Source organism: Limanda limanda, chromosome 4 (assembly GCF_963576545.1).
Source record: "Limanda limanda chromosome 4, fLimLim1.1, whole genome shotgun sequence".
NCBI lineage: Eukaryota > Metazoa > Chordata > Actinopteri > Pleuronectiformes > Pleuronectidae > Limanda > Limanda limanda.
In genome coordinates, this window is record NC_083639.1 from 13461162 (window position 1) to 13478701 (window position 17540).

General features: G+C 40.0%; 1 protein-coding gene across 1 annotated transcript; it reads left to right on the forward strand.

Moving 5' to 3' along the window:
- The first annotated feature begins 181 nt into the window (after nt 1-181).
- vstm2l (V-set and transmembrane domain containing 2 like) lies at nt 182-16809 on the forward strand. The gene is made up of 4 exons (XM_061070610.1): nt 182-296; nt 14596-14765; nt 16360-16404; nt 16501-16809. The coding sequence occupies exons 1-4, from the start codon at nt 182-184 to the stop codon at nt 16807-16809; spliced, it is 639 nt and encodes a 212-aa protein (XP_060926593.1).
- The last annotated feature ends 731 nt before the right edge of the window (nt 16810-17540 follow it).

Sequence of the window (17540 nt, forward strand, 5' to 3'; positions counted from 1 at the left end):
ACCCGTCTCCTCCTCCTCCTCCTCCTCCTCCTCCTCCTCCTCCTCCTCCTCCTCCTCTCCTCCTGCTCCAGCTGTGTGCCTGTGAGGGCTGCTGCCCTGTCCGCCGCCTGGGGAGACTCTACCGACGCTCTCCGCCTCATGTGACCGCTTCCAGCTCCTGCTACAAACACCGGCTGGAGCCATGGCCAGCTTTGGAGTGATTCTGGGGATGTTACAGTACGCGGGACTTTACCTCCAACTTAACGCAGCGGTGAAGGTGGCGCACGCCGAGGTGGACAAACACGTCTCCGGACACGGTGAGTTGTTGTGCCCCGGTGTTTGCAGGTGGTGGAATGAGGGAGGGGATTTCTTTTATTTATAGTGCAATGGTTTTTTTTAATGAAGATGCACATGTGATTGATACCACTTCTGAATGTGCACTTTATTCATGTTTTATTGTTTTTCAACATGGTGTAATTCCGTGAAAGTTTTTTCACACCCATATGATATTAACAGATCATTTTCAATCATTCAGGAAGATGATCATATTACCCACATTCAGATTGATGAAGAATCCGTTGCAGCACAACCTGTTTTGTTTTTGGACAGTTTTTCTAATCCTTGTACTGCCGACCAAAAGTCTGTTTGATTATTTCAGTATAAAGTATATTCTTGAAAAGCGACTTATACAACTAATGTGAAGGTATCTATGGTTTACATGTCAGCTCACAATGAGAAGGCATCACTGCAGATGGTGGTAGATTATTATAAGATATCTTGGGTAAGAATAAGGGTCACAATATGTTTTCCAGTAATCACTTTAAAATTAAAACAATTCAAGATGTTGCCTAAAATATGTATAAAATATCAAAATATGCCATCCGCTTTCCGATTTTCTTTGTCCCCCCCATGGCTCCTGATGTGATCACGACAGGTTAGCAACAGCATAAATTGAAGCAGGTGGATTTTTTGTAAGCCTCTTCCAATCAATATCCTTTTTTATGTTCCAACTGCTGCTGAAGATAATAGGAGTTGTAAGTCTGTGGCACCTGGATTTTGGGGCTGAGGGACTGATGAGTAATTGAACACTTGACTTTACACAGAAATGCCTCACCTGTGACTCAAGCCCAGAGGCCTGGCTCTCCATATTGTAAACCGAAAATCACCCCTGAACTTCTGCAGCAAGTCCCAATGGCCAACTCAATTTATGTTTTTGAGTTTTAACACTCAACCTGTGGCACAGACATTATTCTCAGACCCGAGGCTCCAAGAATCCTAATAACTCGATAAAGGAAAACAAAATAAAATCTTTTCGTTTTAAAGATCTGCTCTGCCTGCATTAAAATATTATTATTGTTTCTTCTCTTAATTAGTTTACAGTAGAGAATAACAAAAAGGAAAAACCTGAAGAGTAAGTCTCTTGTTGAAATTAAACCAGGAGTATTCCAAATTGTGCATGAGTCCAGCAGGCTATAGAAATTAAACCTAAGAAGTGTTATTCAATTCAGCAAAATGAATGTAATAGTGTTTGAAATTTAGCATCAATCGGTGCAGTGTGACCTGTTGAAACTAAAAACGAATACTTCTTCAAATCAGTTGTATAAAGGTCGATGTGAACTACCAAACTACACTAGAGTGTGAGTGTTACAATATAAAATTACGTAAGAAGCTTGCTACCAGGTTTGGCGGAAGATTTAGTTTGATGGATATAAAATAAAAACTTGTAAGATGATGTAAGCCAAGGTGAACCATCTAAAGAAAGAACAAGGACACATGCCTTCAGTGTTGTTAAGACAAATTACAGTTCCAGCATGAACCCAAAGGAGAGAGGGGGCTGCGCTATGTGCTTTTTATGGAGGTGGGTGAAGGCGTTGTACTTTTCCTCTACTGTAGCACCTTTTATCATAATTCATTTTCGCTGGGTGTGGAAACAAAACTCTGGTGTTGGTACTTGAACACATATTTCTGCTGTTGCCTTGTAGTGAAATGATTTGTTCTATACACGATTTGACAGCTTTATTGTTGGCTGATCTATCACGTCAAAAGCTTTTATTTCATTAACTTGTCAGAGTCTTTCGCCAGTGATGAAAAATCCACTGAAATAGGACCATACCTGATCATAAACTGTGAAACCTGCGGTAAACTTGAATTGTCTTATAAATAAAAGTAGCAGGGGACAACCTGCAAACAGTTTTTCTTGAAAATTGGAATCGGTATTATAACAACAGAAAGATTCAGATGTAGTTTCATAAATAAAAGGCCTTGCTGCTCACAGTTATCCAGTATTTATGCTGTTCCTTGGTTGTTAAGTAGATACCGTCTCATTGAAGTAGCAGTAGTAGTAGATGTTAGTTGTAGAAAGTGACACTTATACTACAGACTTTAAGAGGGAGGAGACAAACCACTTAAAGAATCCTGAATAAAAAAGAAACACCAGACATGTTGGACATTACTGGACATACGTTCTTGCATTTGATAAAGAGCTTTGGTGGGATTAGATGATGGGGCCATGTCATGGTATTCTGGATTTAGTTGTACAAAGAGCTGGTCTACATGGGGGCATGAAACCATAATTTGGTGAAAAGTCACCTATCTAGGCAGTTTTAATGGCCCGGTGACCATTGAAAGTGCAGTTGTGTCTCTCCCCACTCATTTAGACCAAAGACAGTATAAAACATGGAGCTAGACTCCAGGTTTGGAAAGTGACGCCATTGCTGAAGTGCTTGAAACCTGTATTCTCTTGAATGACCAGCAGAAGCGATCGCCACTGGTTGCAGTGGTCAGTTTCTGTGAAAATCTTTGGTAAAATGACGCTACTCCTCCTTTGATCCATAATGTCAGCAGTTTACTGTCACAATCTCTTCTTTCAAATCATCTATAATAATTTGTGTTGACAATTTTGTAAAATATGATGCAATTTAGAAAATAGCTGATAAAGCATGTTATGCATTGGGGCATGGGTAGCATGTGATTGACAGCTAGTACCATCCAATAGGTGCAGGTCGCATGCAAGCTCTGACAAACCAGTGGTGAGGTCACTGTGAGTTGCCACTTGATTAAGACGGGGGCCTGAACTTTTTAGCCTGAAATAACTTTGCCGGTTGCTATGCGGCAAAAATTGTCTGTGAATTTGGTTTCATGCAGTAGGTGATCTACATCCTCTGCTAGCTTTTTGAACATGCATTCAGACAGCTGCTTAAAAGAATTATTTATATTTAAGCTGTTTAGCTTTAAACCATGAAGGAAAAGGGAAAATGTCTGTATATCAGTATAATTTACATCTTTGCTTAATTGCAATGTTACCTTCCTCTAGCAGCGTGGCACATAGATTCACTGTTTTCTGGTAAGATACTGAGATAACCTCTTCATCACAGGCCGTCCCTTGAGCATCTTTGCTTAGTGAGTTAGCTTTAGCTCAAGCACTATTGACAAGTGTCGTGGCTCCAAATGGATTGACTGTCACGGACAGGTTAGAAAATCAATCGATAGCAATCGTCCCAAAGGGAGTTAATTAGAATTAGTTAGAATCGCTGTGTTCTCTCTCCCGCATTGTGTCTCAGACTAGTAATGAGAAGAAATGGTTCAGTGTGTGGAGCCTTTTATTTTCACTTTTGAACAACAGCAGCTGCAGCAGCATAGGAGAGAGTTGCGGTTTTTCCTTTGTAGTCAAGTAATCCACAAGATATTTTTTTGGCTTCTGGATAAATGGTCTCAAACTGTGGTGAGCTGAGCTTTCATTCTTAGATTCAGCTCATTTGTTTCAGATAAGTCTGTCTGGTTGGGGCCCGGTCAGCCCCTGCACCCTTCATTCTCACTTGAGCTGAAGTGTAGATTGAATCCCCTCCATTGTAATATTATATATTCCGTGTGCAGACAAATGACCATGTGAGATGGATCAGGAACTTGACCGCGCTGTGTTACACATGTGTGAGGGTTTGACTTAGCGGTGAAGACAGATGAGAGACCATCACGGTTGTTTTTGCATGTGTGATGTCAGTTTTTGTCCTTGTAGACGGCGGATAATTCAAAGCCTTGATGCAGCCACATATGGTTTCATCATGAATTCTGAACCTTTCATTTCCAATGCAAGCCTCCACAATGTTAGTGCTCCTTGGCGGCGTTCATCCTGTTATCCATCGTGAGTGTGCCGCTCGCACAGTGTGGAGGCGTGTACCAATTCATTAGGCTTCCAAAGTGACTGGGATCCTCTGCCAGGCCTCTGCTTGGTGTCCTCTTAATGAGGACGGCCAGCCCAGGCAGTTTGCATTGGCTTTCAATTTAATGGAGCTCTGACTGTGCATGAGGAGGAGGGGGCAACATATTATACAGTAGTACTGTCACAGCAGAGGGTGCTGGCAGAAGCTTGGTGGGAGAATTAATGGAGATGTTGAAGAAATTCTCAACTCAAGAGGATGCTGAAGATTGGATTCAGTTTTAACATGTCACAATTTGAAGGGACAGCTGCTTCTTCTGGTGAAGCGCTAATCTCAGATGTGTTTGTCAGGCACCACTGATGAGAAAATATCTACCTGTTTCACAGATCAGTCTAATTAGTGTAAAAAGATCACATCTTCTCAGCAACAAAAATTTAGATTATTTTGAACATTCTCATTAAACTGAGCTTTCAGAGTCTGTCATTGTTGATTTGCACTTTCATTAAACATGAACTGAAGCTTAAACAGACAAAAGTCATATGAAAGTGCAAAATGCTCTCTCCTTTCTATAAGCTGTAAAAGAAAATCTTGGACTGCAACAACCGATTATCATTAGCACTTATTTGTACAATTTTTTCCTCGGGTGTCATCTGCCCTCTTTCCCCATGTCAGCTGGTGTTGGCTCCAGCTCCCCCAACAACCCTCACTGGACGAACAGTGTAGATAATGTATTGATTGATGGATCGAACAGATTTTTTTATTATAAGAATATTAGAATTTAAATTATTATTTTTGTTATTATAGATTTCTAGATATCAGAATAAGAAAATAATTGAATACACGGTATCAGCGAGTTTGCCAATCTGTGTACCGATCCAATGCCTCGTATGTAGTAGTTGTACCTTCACCCCGATAAAATTGCAGGTTTCTTTTCCCGGATACCACTTCTTCTAAGTTACTAAAACTTTACTTTTAGTTCGCCACTAAACAACGCTTTAATCAATTACTCAACTTCTTGCAGGTGCTCTAAAAACGGCTGACTCAGCTTTTTAATTGTGTTCTGCAGCACCAGAAAGAGAATAGCCTGGTTTTCTGGCTCTGAAGAAATGTCTTCGAAACCTTGAATCACAAGAAACAGAGAAGGCAGGAAAGATGGCGCCCAAACGCTGGCAGTGAGCATCTTTGTGTGCATCCTTATCTCTTATCATACAGTCCCCATCATAGACGGGGAGCTTTAAGGTATGTTGGAGGTGCAGTCATTCTGCACAACTCTCTTCAATTGTTCGATTTGGTTACGTTACATTCGCACCTGAAATGATAGCACCACTTCATGAAAGGGGGAACTCATTAATTCTCATTAGTTCAGCTCCAGTCTAGCTCTGTGGATGGCTGCAGATTGGACACATCGGGCCAAGCAGATAGCTCTCACTGTCTCACACACATCAGGTAAACAGCTCTCAAGGGCAGCACTGTAGAACAGAACATCATGTTGTCTTTCCTCCCTGGGGAGTCCAGATGGAGTACAGTGTGCATTCCTCAAAATGCCTCCGAGCTTCAGGCTTGTGTTGCCAACAGCACTCGCTACATTGTGCCCACACTGGGAGGAAACGCAGAAATAGCCTCTGAATCTTGTCTCCCAAGGGCTATGAAAAATTCACCCTGCAGACCCAGTGTATTGGCGGGAACAGGCAGACAGCTGCTTGCTTGATTACCGCCTCCACTCATTTCATTATTTCACCTCCCACCTTGACTAGAGGTTGAAGGTGTCTCAGCAAGTGATTATTTCCCTGAGGAGACACACGCCTGTTCGCCCTGCCACTGATTCCAAACCAAGTACAGTATTGACTTTGTGCCAAATGGTGAGAACACTCCTTTGGTTTACCGTCATTGTTTTTTTATTTCCCATGCTGGGTTGTATGCTGTCACTTGTACTTGTGCCTGTTCTGTACAGAAATGCAGTGTGATAGTAACACTGTGTTTGTGAATATTATTGACTGCTCAATCCATCAATCCATCCATCCATCTATCCATCCATCCATCCATCCATCCATCCATCCATCCATCAATCCATCCATCCATCCATCCATCCATCCATGCACCCATCCACCCATCCATCCACCTTTCCATCCATCCATCCATCCATCCATCCATCCATCCATCCATCCATCCATCCAAAGAATTGGCAATGATTCCAAGAGGTTGTTATCAAACTTTTATGTCAAAGAAATGTAATCAAGGTTTATGACATTTTACAGTTTTACCATAAACTTCATTATAAATAACTAAATAAAAAGAAAATACAACCAATATAGAACTTTAATTGAAAAATATAGTCTATGTTAATATGTACGTAAAGGCACATCTTTTTTGCATCGTTAGTTCTGTAAAATACAATAAAATTAGTTTGGCCCCTCTCAGCAAACACGTGTCTCTGAAAGTCTCACATCAACTTATATTACTTTCTAGACCAGTAGAAACTAATAAAGGTTTCTAATCATATTAGTGAATATGAACCTTACGTAACTTCCTCCTCCAGCTGGTCTGTTTGCAGGATTGAAGGGTTTTTAGGATCAAGATAAATATGTACCTTATTCAGAAGCTTGTTGTTTCATGGTTCCACATAGTTCCCCCTTTGGGGCTTCCCTGTTTATTAAAGCCATTCATCAAATTAGGGAAATATCTCTTCCCACAGGGATTCTGTTAAGTGGCTATTTGCATGCACCATGATGGAAGTTAAGATGTAAAGCTGGATTTCTATGTCTAGGTATTTACCATGTCTGATTATTTTTTTTCATTTCAATGAATCAATTCTCCTCAGTTCCCTGCGGTTGTGTCTCAAGTAGAAGTACAGAGTTAATGAACCCGATTGTACTAGCTGTCACCGGAAGGCAGCACCTTTTCCGATGAAAAATGTTTGCCCTTAACTTGGAGAAGGATTTCTTCCACCTACCAGGACATCAATTCAAATGCCTCTCTTGTCTTGTTTATCTTCTCAACACCTTTAGGTTACTTTAAGGTTATACAAACATTCACAAAGCCCCAATTTCATGCTTTATAATGGAAGGGAGTTGAATTTATTTATTCTCTGTATTTGTGTTTTCTTTAAAATATCAGAAAAGACAATAGAAAAATGACTAAAGAGAAGATTCAGTTATTAACCTAGATCACGCCGGCGGGATCAATTCATGTGACTTTTCCAAGACATCCCAGTGTGAACACAGAGCCACATAGAGCGCAGGTTCTATTTTCCTGACTTGAAACTCTGGTCGTTTAAATTGTTTAAATAAGTAAAAGTATGCAAGATAGGATGGTGCAGACATTGCATTTACTGTAACTCAATATCTTTTTTCATTCCTTGTCATATTAAGAAACGGGGAAAAAAATATGTCAGTCTGCTGATTGGCTTCTACAGAAGAGTTGCATTGCTGTTTTTATTTTTATTTCAAATAGATATTGTTTTATCTCATATCAATTTAACAATTACATCTCAACATTTACAACCTGCATTTGCAGTTTAAACTTTGAAAATGTTTTGTCGAGCATGTTTGTGGTTGTGGTTTTTTAAAGAAATAACAATTTCACATGTGGGATTTAATGTGTTTATTGTATTAGGGTACATTTTGTGAGTGGGATATAAGGACAAATTCACAAGCATTAAAAAAACAAGGCAAGAGCCCTTGATGAAGGCATTACATTTTGGTATGGATTTGGTTCAGGGGGTGGATCTATGATGTATGTGGTTTTATAAGAGGACTGTTGGTGGTATGTTCTCTACTGAGTGTTATTGTATGTTTTCATTTGATTCAGCAGAGGGATTCATTTTGCTCCAGAAAATAGTTCCCAGAATCAAATATAACATGTTTCTTCGTGCCATGGACCTTCACTGTGCTCCAAATACACACATAAGCCACAATGCTGCAGTGGTTGATATTTGGACCATAAGCATAGTACTGCTATGTACTGAACTTAAACTTCAAATGTATTTAAATCTGCAGCTTGATATAGTCCCTAAAGTAAGTCCCTGAAAGTAAGTGTCCAGTTTCATAAGTATTTTTGTACTACCCCCCCAGCATATAACATAGAACAGACCAGTAAATCTGTAATGATTTTATTTCTGAAACATATTTTGCATTTTAAGAAATTTTTGTTCTTAACTGTATTTCCATGACAGCAACCTTTCCTCAGCCAAACTGAGAGTAGACTCTCAACTCACAACCCTTTACCACTAAACAACAGAGAGCTACCACAGTGTTCTGTTAACGGGATGTGGATGAAAAGAATAACCTCATAGTCAGTCTTATGCCTTATGTTGACTATAGGAAAAACACAGACGATTACAATAATCACCCTGTAATGGTTTTACAGAGACAATTACAAGCTGTGTTGGTGACAAGCTCCCCCTGCAGGCCTCTCTGACTCTCACAAATTGATGAGGAAAGATGTGGATGTCACACTTGCTTCTCTTCCATGCTAATAAGGCCTGTGCAATCAAGTCATCCTCCATCAGTTCAAGCTCCGTCTGCGACAGGGAGGTGGGAGTGAGAGGGAAAGAGAGGATCGATGGATTGACCTCACGGTGCTTCTCAGGCTGGATATATCCCTCATTTTGCCTGGGACCCGAAAATCCTAGAGTGCTCTCTTTTTCGATTGATATGTTTTTATGTCCTCCATTACTTTCTTCCTTTTTCATTTTTAATGAGTCTTTGCTTGGTAGCAAGCAGCCGCCTCTGTATTCCTGTGGCCTCGCTTCCATCATTGCCACTCTGAGCAATATAGTGAAAATGCCAAGGAGGACCGTTTTAAATAATGCATGTAGTGTACTTGCATCTCCAAACAAGGGTCTCCTTCCTTAAGGGAAGGCACTCCAGACAGTACCGCCTTTATGACAATCTATTTGTGGACAAGGCCAAATCCCTACGAGACAAATTGTGATTTGTGAATACAGGCTATACAAATAAAATTTGATTGATTGATTCAAAACGACTGGAACAATAAAAATATTGAATAAAACATTTTTAAGCCACACATTGCCCCTTACAGCTGTTATGTCAGCGTGAGATTGGGATGTGTTAATAACATACAGAAAGTGCTGTATTAATGTGTGTATTTGAATGAGTGAATGTGATCTCTAGTGTTAAGCATTTTGAGGTCTGAAAGAGCAGAATTGATCATCCCAAGGCTGATGACACATTTGTTGGAGAAATGATCGACAATATTTGTAATTTCTTATAATTTTGGATATACTGTGGCAAAGCCTACGTTAGAGATGGAAGGTCATTTATATTGCATCTTTGGTCTTTTTAAAGAATGCAACATCTTACAAATGTGTTTTTTGATCTTTCACTGCCGTGTCTGCATTTATTGAAATAACATTACAGCAATTATTTCATCTGTGAGGTGAAAGAAACAGAAAGGAAGCACAGTCTGCAAAACTGCTGATCATTTTTTTTAAATAATGCTTCCAGCGTCAGGTGAGGAGACTATATGTATTTTCTCTCCTCTTTCATCTGTTGCAGAGAATAGTCTCTTTTTTTAATTGAGATTTAATATGCTCAAGTTGTGTTGTTGGAAGTCATTGATCTGTGTCTGATGCATCTTAAGTGTTGCAGGATGATAATTGCAGATAAAATGCCTCCAATTCTTAAAGGGACACAATGTTCTTTCATTATGTTTCTTTTGTAACAGGATGATGTTACACTTTAACACTTTTACATTTTGAACATCATAATGTGCATGAATACAAGACCTAGGCCACACATTGACACATGCGGGATAAGTCTCCCAGGATACTGAACACATGCTAGTGCCAGTGGCCAAAGCTCCAGGAGATGGGCTACCCTGAGAGCTGGAAGCATCTCTTTATGCCAGACAGACACAGAGTGGCCACTCAGCGAGAGAGGAAGAAAAGTAGGGAGGGGAGCCGAATAAAGGAGGAAGGGAGGTGAAGGTATAGAAGAGGCTTGAGTTGAAAAAGGAGGTAGGACTAATAGGTAGAAAGTAAGAATGAAAGGGCAATAGAAAAGGGAGAGAGGAGAAAAAACTGTGCTTACAACGAGAGGTGGAGATTTGTGGGAGATGTTAGTGAACTGGCAAGGGAGACAGAAGGATAGAGAAAGATCTAAGAAAGGATTTAAACGAGAGAAAGAAAATACGTGGAAAATTTAGAAAAATCATGCGTATGCAGAATTGTGGTCTTATTGGCTGGCTGGGGAAATGTGTTGGAATTACCTTGCAGCTATAATCCCGTCCTGCTGTAGCTCTGCACTCCCGAGAGTATTTCAGGACTCCCGTACAACTCTCTCCTTGACTCGACTTTGACTTCACACACTCATTAGCCTCATTAATTCTTAACCACTTCTCAGTCATACTTCCTCGGTGCAGACTTTAAACAATTCATCTTGATACTAAAGTCAGGAATAGGGTTGGGTACCGAGTCAGTCCCCCAACGTCCCATTCTTGGTCCGATGCTATTTTCCATCCATTTACTTCTTAACGGAATAAACCTTTCATGTTCTGGAGATCAAGTAATTGTTCATAATAATGTCAGTATTACTTTAGTCAGTTAAGATTGAATATTTTTCCATATCATCCTGTGCAGGCTTTCTCTGTGTGCTTTCTGTGAACCGAAACATTATTTTGAAAGTGACAGATGCGGCTGTCTGTGCTCTGCTGCTAGATGTTGAGACTGTATGTCGGGGGCAAAAACTCCTACATTGAGTACTACAAAAACCCATATGATAGAAGTGCCTCCCTCGGTTGTGTTGCTCATACATATTATGCACAGTGAAGTTCTCTGTTAATCCAGGCTTCAGCTCTGGCACCATATGTTCAAAACACATTATTACAAGAAATCATAATACGTTTTGTTTCACCTCCTCTATTTTTCATTAGACACTCAAGAAAAGAAGAGGAACATTTGAATAAAAAGATGTAAAAATAAATGATTAAAAGTGGAAAGGAAAAAAAGGGTTTCAACGTTTTAAAGCACATGTTAAAAGACTTTTTGAGTAAAAAATATAGCACTGGTTTAGGAAATAAAAACCACAAATGTCTTTTCTCACAAACATGTTAATGTATAAGAGACACAGACTTCAAATCCCCGTATTACCTTAATCTCCACCTTTAGGAAATGTTTTTCAATTTGAGAATGATAGGACTTTGTGGACTTCTATCTTCCCTGTCACCAAGTAATGTTTCTGCCTTACTGTGTAAAAGTCCAAATATTATCAGCTGTTTAAGAATAATAGCAGACACTGTATAGATGTGTCTAGAATTTATTTTGTAAAGGTTATGGTTCATGTCACATTACAGTTTAATTTATGAATCATTTTACTTGATAATAAATGTTGCTATTTTTGATCTCTCGGAATTGCTCGGTGCAGATTGTATTGTATTGTTATCCTGCCATGCTGATATCCCTGCCATCAGGAGGGCCATGCATCATCAGATGAAAATGAATCATTACTCCAGCTGTGATTACAGTCAGCACTGAAGGAATACTTAGCTACAGGAAATTGTCTCAGAAAAATGTGTCCCGCTGGGCAGCAGAATCACCAGGAATCAGTTCAGGAACATTTGATATCTTTTGTCTTGTTTTACTATTCAACAGAGCAGAACAGAAAAAAACATCACACCTAGAAAAAAACATTTGTCTGCTCTTATATGTATTTATTTGTGTCCTGCTGTTTTCCCTGTCTTAGAATCTAGTGAAAGTTTGAAATGAAGCAGTCGTATCTGTAAAATGCCAATTTTCTGTTGAAAATTCAAACCAGAATCTTTCTTCTTACACACAAATAATGTATTTTCTCACAAATATGTTAATGTATAAGACACACAGACTAGTCCCACAGTATATTTGCTTCAGGCTGTGTGTTGTAAAGCACTTCTCTCCTGCATGACCCACTTGTGGCTGACAGGTCTCTGATATGCCTCCGAATATGAGAAAGGGATGAAAGTATGTTCTCTGCCCTTGTATCTGTCAACGTCTTAACAAGGATTCACACTGTAAAACATAAAAAGACAAATGGACTGTAGAGGAAGACTAAAATGTGTCCTTGCACCTGTCTCCTTTTAGTCTCGGAAGAATTAACATAATATGGAACCTAGAGAAGTAAAAAGAAATATTCTCAAGTGGCGAGAGTGAGCTGTTTTTTTAAAGCTCATTCGTAAAGGACCTTAATGTCGCCATGACAAAACCAGGTGCCATAATTCAATACATTACATAATCAGGAAAACATTTCAAGTTTTTTTTGTGAATCCCACGTATAGAGACATTTTGTCCGCTCTTCAGCCAGCGGGTTTATCTCTCAGCTGAGGAATGAAACCTAAACACAAGTCTTTAAATGCTCTGATTGTTCCTTTTGAAATTCATAAGTCACTAACTAGCTTGTTGGGGATTTGGGTTTCTGCAGAGCCAACCCTGGGTGAACAATAGTTGCATAACATTATTTTAATTCACAAATATTGATCATTTGGGAGGGTTGTTAATTTTGAAAAGTAATAAGAAAAAGAGATGCAGTAAAGAGTTGTTGATGCAGTGTGTGTGTGTGTGTGTGTGTGTGCGCGTGTGCGTGTGCGTGTGTGTGAGTGTGCGTGTGTATTTCGTCTCAGCTCCCCCCTCAGCCTCTCCGATCACTTTCTCTCACCGTCCCATTTTTCTCAGCTCTTTCTTCTCACCTCACGCCTCAGTTCACCTCTGCCCTCATCCTTCGTTTCTCTCTGCTCCTCTCTTCCTTCTTCCTCCACCCTTCTTGGCACCTGCACAGCTCCATCCCTAAAGTACGTCTCCTTCTGACAAATGAGGCCACTGCCTGGCCGCAAGCAGCGGTGCAACAAGGGCACGACTCCTGAGGGCCCAGTCAGTCAAATGACACCGTCCCTCTGTTCTCAGCCTCTTATCTTCCATCTTCCCGTTCATCCCTGAGATCAGCCTCGTACAATGTCAGGCGAATGTCAATTACAGAGACGATGGCCAACTTCTTTCTTTCTACATGGTCTAAAGAATCTCAGGTGGTAGCCATAGCCGGATGTTTTATGTATTTGGCTCTTCCATCTTTTATCCTATTCTTTTTAATATGATATCTCAGGAGGCTGAGTATAGTACTTTTATTCACCAGGTAACCTGAAACATGACTCGTAATGAATGATACAGTTAAAAAAAATACAAAGTATGTTGAATATTGATATAAACTTTAAATAAATATTTCAGATACAAAGTTGAATTTGAATCACAATGCAGTTTCATGTTATTAGCTGTGTTAGTAGCTCTGTTCCAGAAGCAATTGCATTCAGCACGTTGAAAATGTCTTGTTCAGTACAAATGTCAGATCAATGTTTGAATATAGTTTGATGTAGTTTTAATGTTGTTTTGTTAAGATTCAGGCCAATGTCTTATTGAAGGTGCGCTAAAAATGCAAGTTAACTTTTTTACACTTTCCTGTAGCTTAGCTGTTTTTAATTAATAGTTATGAAACCATCATAATAGTTGACCACAAACAGAAACAAATTTAAGGTTCATACGCACATGTATAAATTAACTCATATAAAATATACACCGACAGTTGGACTTGTATGTGTGTTTGGTCATAAGTCTTATATTTAACCTCTTTTTATTTACATTCAGTGAGTTGTTTATGTTCTTTATGCTTTGTCTATACATTTTATTAACTATTTCATGATTGGAATGGTCAATAGAAATGTTGTCCTGCACAACAATAAACTGACTCTGAGGACATTATATTTCATGGTTATTGTATGGGAAACATTCGTAAAATGGATTTTAATGTTGTTTCTGACTGGTTTTTAACTTCTTTACTATTTCAGCTTTATGTCATAATAGTAACTATAATAAAAATATATGTATATATGTTATATGTATATGATAATATATATAGTAATGTAATTTATACAATGTAATTGTAACATATCAAGTTTAATTTGATCCATATCTAAAACCCTTCATCTCATTCATCAAATTCAATTACATCCAAAATTGTCCCTTAATTAATTATAGTCTCATCTATTAACATTAATTCTTGTTTCTTCAATTGTAAGTGTGCTTAAAGAAAGATGAATAAAGTTCACACTTGAAGGAGTGTTTTTGACTAGGTTTTGCTTCCTTGTTGCCTGAGCTTAGGCTTCCTGCATCCTGCACGCTCATCCATATATTATATGATAGAAAATGTGCTGTTATGATGAGTTATGGACCATTTTCAAAAGTCGGTACAGAGAAAATAACGTGTCAAAACCTCCAAGAAGTAGTGCTGGTTTACACCTTGCTTTATTTATTTGACTACCAACACCTTGTACTTGGATGCCATCCAATGTCTTTTCCTGTTGAAGTGGGATCAGCAGTGTCACCAGTGAAACAGATAAATAGAAATCTGTGTTTCTGTCATTTCTTGGGATGTCTTAATTTTATCATTCCGTTAAACTTTCTCTTTTTTCCCACCCTTTCTTGCAGCTCTTTTTACAGAGGTGCCCAGCGACATCACGACGCAGAGCGGTGAAGATGTAGAGATGGCTTGTTCCTTCCGCGGGGCGGGCTCTCCCTCCCACTCCCTGGAGATCCAGTGGTGGTACATGAAGGACCACAGAAACTGGCAGGAGAAGTCAGCCCAGGTCACTAATTACGTAAGCTGCGACTGTTTTGATTTTGGTGAATGTGGAGGTGCAGAAATACTTGAACCACAGGGGGCAGTCTTTCAGTTGCCAGGGGAAAGCTCTATTGCTCAGTTTAAAAATAGGAATTGAGATACCACAGGAAGCCCAAGTTTGAGCCAGGATTAGAACAATCAAAACACGTAATTACTTATAAACTTAGATACTGAAAACCATATTGTAACAATACCCACTTTTTGTCACAAAGCAACAAGTGCTCTTTGTGTCTGTGGAAATGACATTTGAGGTAGAACAACGAGGCTGGGAAGAAATTGTCCTCAGCATATTGCAATATCCTCCTTCCGGTTTCTCAAACAGCTGGGAATCCGCGGACAAGCCCTGCTGCAGACCATAAAAGAAACATAACGGACTGCAGAACGCTGCAGCCAGTGGCTCAGGATCAGGAGGAAAGACCCCAAAGTCATAGGAACATACACCAGGTCTGATCAGCCTGTGCTGGGCCTGCATTAGCAGAGGGTGTCTTGAGATTAAAAGGCTGGAGCACGCAAAGGTGCAGAACTGGTGATATGTCCCTCACATCAGCTGCTGGTCGCTAACATATTCACCTATAGATAGTCTGTAGCTGTGAATGGTTGTTTGTCTCTGTACTTGGTGCTGTGATACGCTGGTGGCCTTTCCAGGATTTGGCTCCAGCTTCCCCACGATCCTCAAAGGAGAAGCAGTGTGCATTATGGATGGATTGATATTACCCATTAATAAGAACAAATCATTCAAACATTGTCTTTAATAGGCTCTAACTGGCTAATTAAAAAGCAAATTATTTTTTGTCCTTTGCCCATGTTTAAAAAAAATAAAGCTATAAAAACTATATTTAGTGAATCCAGGAAACAGAAACTCAACACAAAGAAAATGGAACTATTTATTTTTATCACTGAGATGCTCCTGCACTTGATTAGTGCTTTAAAGTCGTGGCATGGCAGAGCTATTCCTTCATATTAATGTTTTTCATGGTGATCATTTTGCTCAGCAACCCATATTTTATTCTCCAATACTTCTTTCCTTTTTTCCAGTTTATTATTTGGACACAACTGCTCGGATTGACCCTAAAGCTTGGTGTATAGCGTCCAGAGGGAAAAGCAATATTAGCTGTGGCAGAAACCCTGTAGCATTAAAACGAACGGATAATTGCTGATTAGCATTTGTCAGCACTGGGGGAACAGGTTGACTCTCTCCCATCATGGGGGAACTCGCAGGCACCCCTGTTGTGCCTAGAGACACTATAATTGGCATTGAGAAAGAAATAGATTTTCAAAATCTCTCTCCGCTGTATGCATAATTCATACCTATGCCCAATAGAATACCTCTGTGCCTGCATACACATTCACACATACGTTTGAGCATGCACATATACAGTAAGCATTTAAACATACAAACACAAACCTGCTGTAGATACAGCTCAGCCACAAGAGAAAAGTATAGATCAGCAACACAAGGAAGCAAAGATTTGTGTAAATCCTGCAGGAAAACATCAGTGATATTCTGTTGCTATGGGATGTTGAAAGGCATACAATTTTGTTGCTAAAGCATCATTCATGTTTCTGTGCAGGTTGTACCCCAGGAGGAGACGTCCAAAGATGCCACCAAAATCAGCGTGAGTTTGATCTGACATCAGCTGATGCACGAAGTAAAGTCAAGATCAGACATATGCATCATTAACTCTATGAATAAGTGTTTGCCCTCTTTTCAGGTGGTCAAAGTAGCCGGCAGCAACATCTCCCACAAGCTCCGTCTCTCCAGCGTCAAGCCGTCGGACGAGGGCACATACGAGTGTCGCGTCATTGACTTCAGCGGCACGGTGGCACAGGACCACAGGGTGCGCGCCTACCTGCAGGTGGAGCCGGTGAGGGGTCGGGGGCCGGACCAGGTCAAGCCACGGGAGCAAGGCCGCCGGTTGCAGGGGAACCAGCCGCACCCCCACCATGAGACAGAGGGCAGGGAACTGAAGAGGAGATCAGCCGGCAGCAGCACTGACTGTAACGAGAGCTGTGTGCTTTAGAGTGAGCCGTCTGTCTGTCTGGCTGTCTGGCTGTCTGTCTGTCTGGCTGTCTGGCTGTCTGGCTGTCTGGCTGTCTGGCTGTCTGGCTGGCTGGCTGGCTGGCTGGCTGTCTGTCTGCATGGTCTCTGACGAGGGACACTCATCCACAGACATGTCCCCGCACAGCTGAGGTGTCGCTTGTTACTGGACACTTTGTGTTTCCTGATTCGTTTATCTACTCTATTCTTACTCTGATTGGATGCCAATGCTGTTGAATGCCATTAAAGGGCATATTTTTATTGAAAGTATATATTATTATGTTTATGCTTTTTTGTCTGTGCCTTTTGATTTCCATTTGGATTAAATTTATGTTATAGTATTATGTTAATGTCACAGCCAGACTATAATGACAAAGACGCAATTTCATTGAGAAATTTTGTTTGACCGGGATTCATTCAGTGACCGAATACTCACAAGGTTAGAGTGAATGGCAGTAGAGTCTGAATTTCTATTGTCATAAATAGACTAAAGTCTGAGTTCATTGATCCAGACACACAACAGACCCTTTCCTTTTGCAATGTGCCAGTTCTTGTCTTTTGCTAAAGCGCACCAAAACCTGCAGTAGAACACAAAACTACGAACATGTATTTAGCTTTCCAAACTACATCTCTAGAATGTTTGTTCAAATACCAATGTATGCATTCATCGGATCCAGACTGTAATATAGATTCTTGTGTATGTTAATTTCCTCT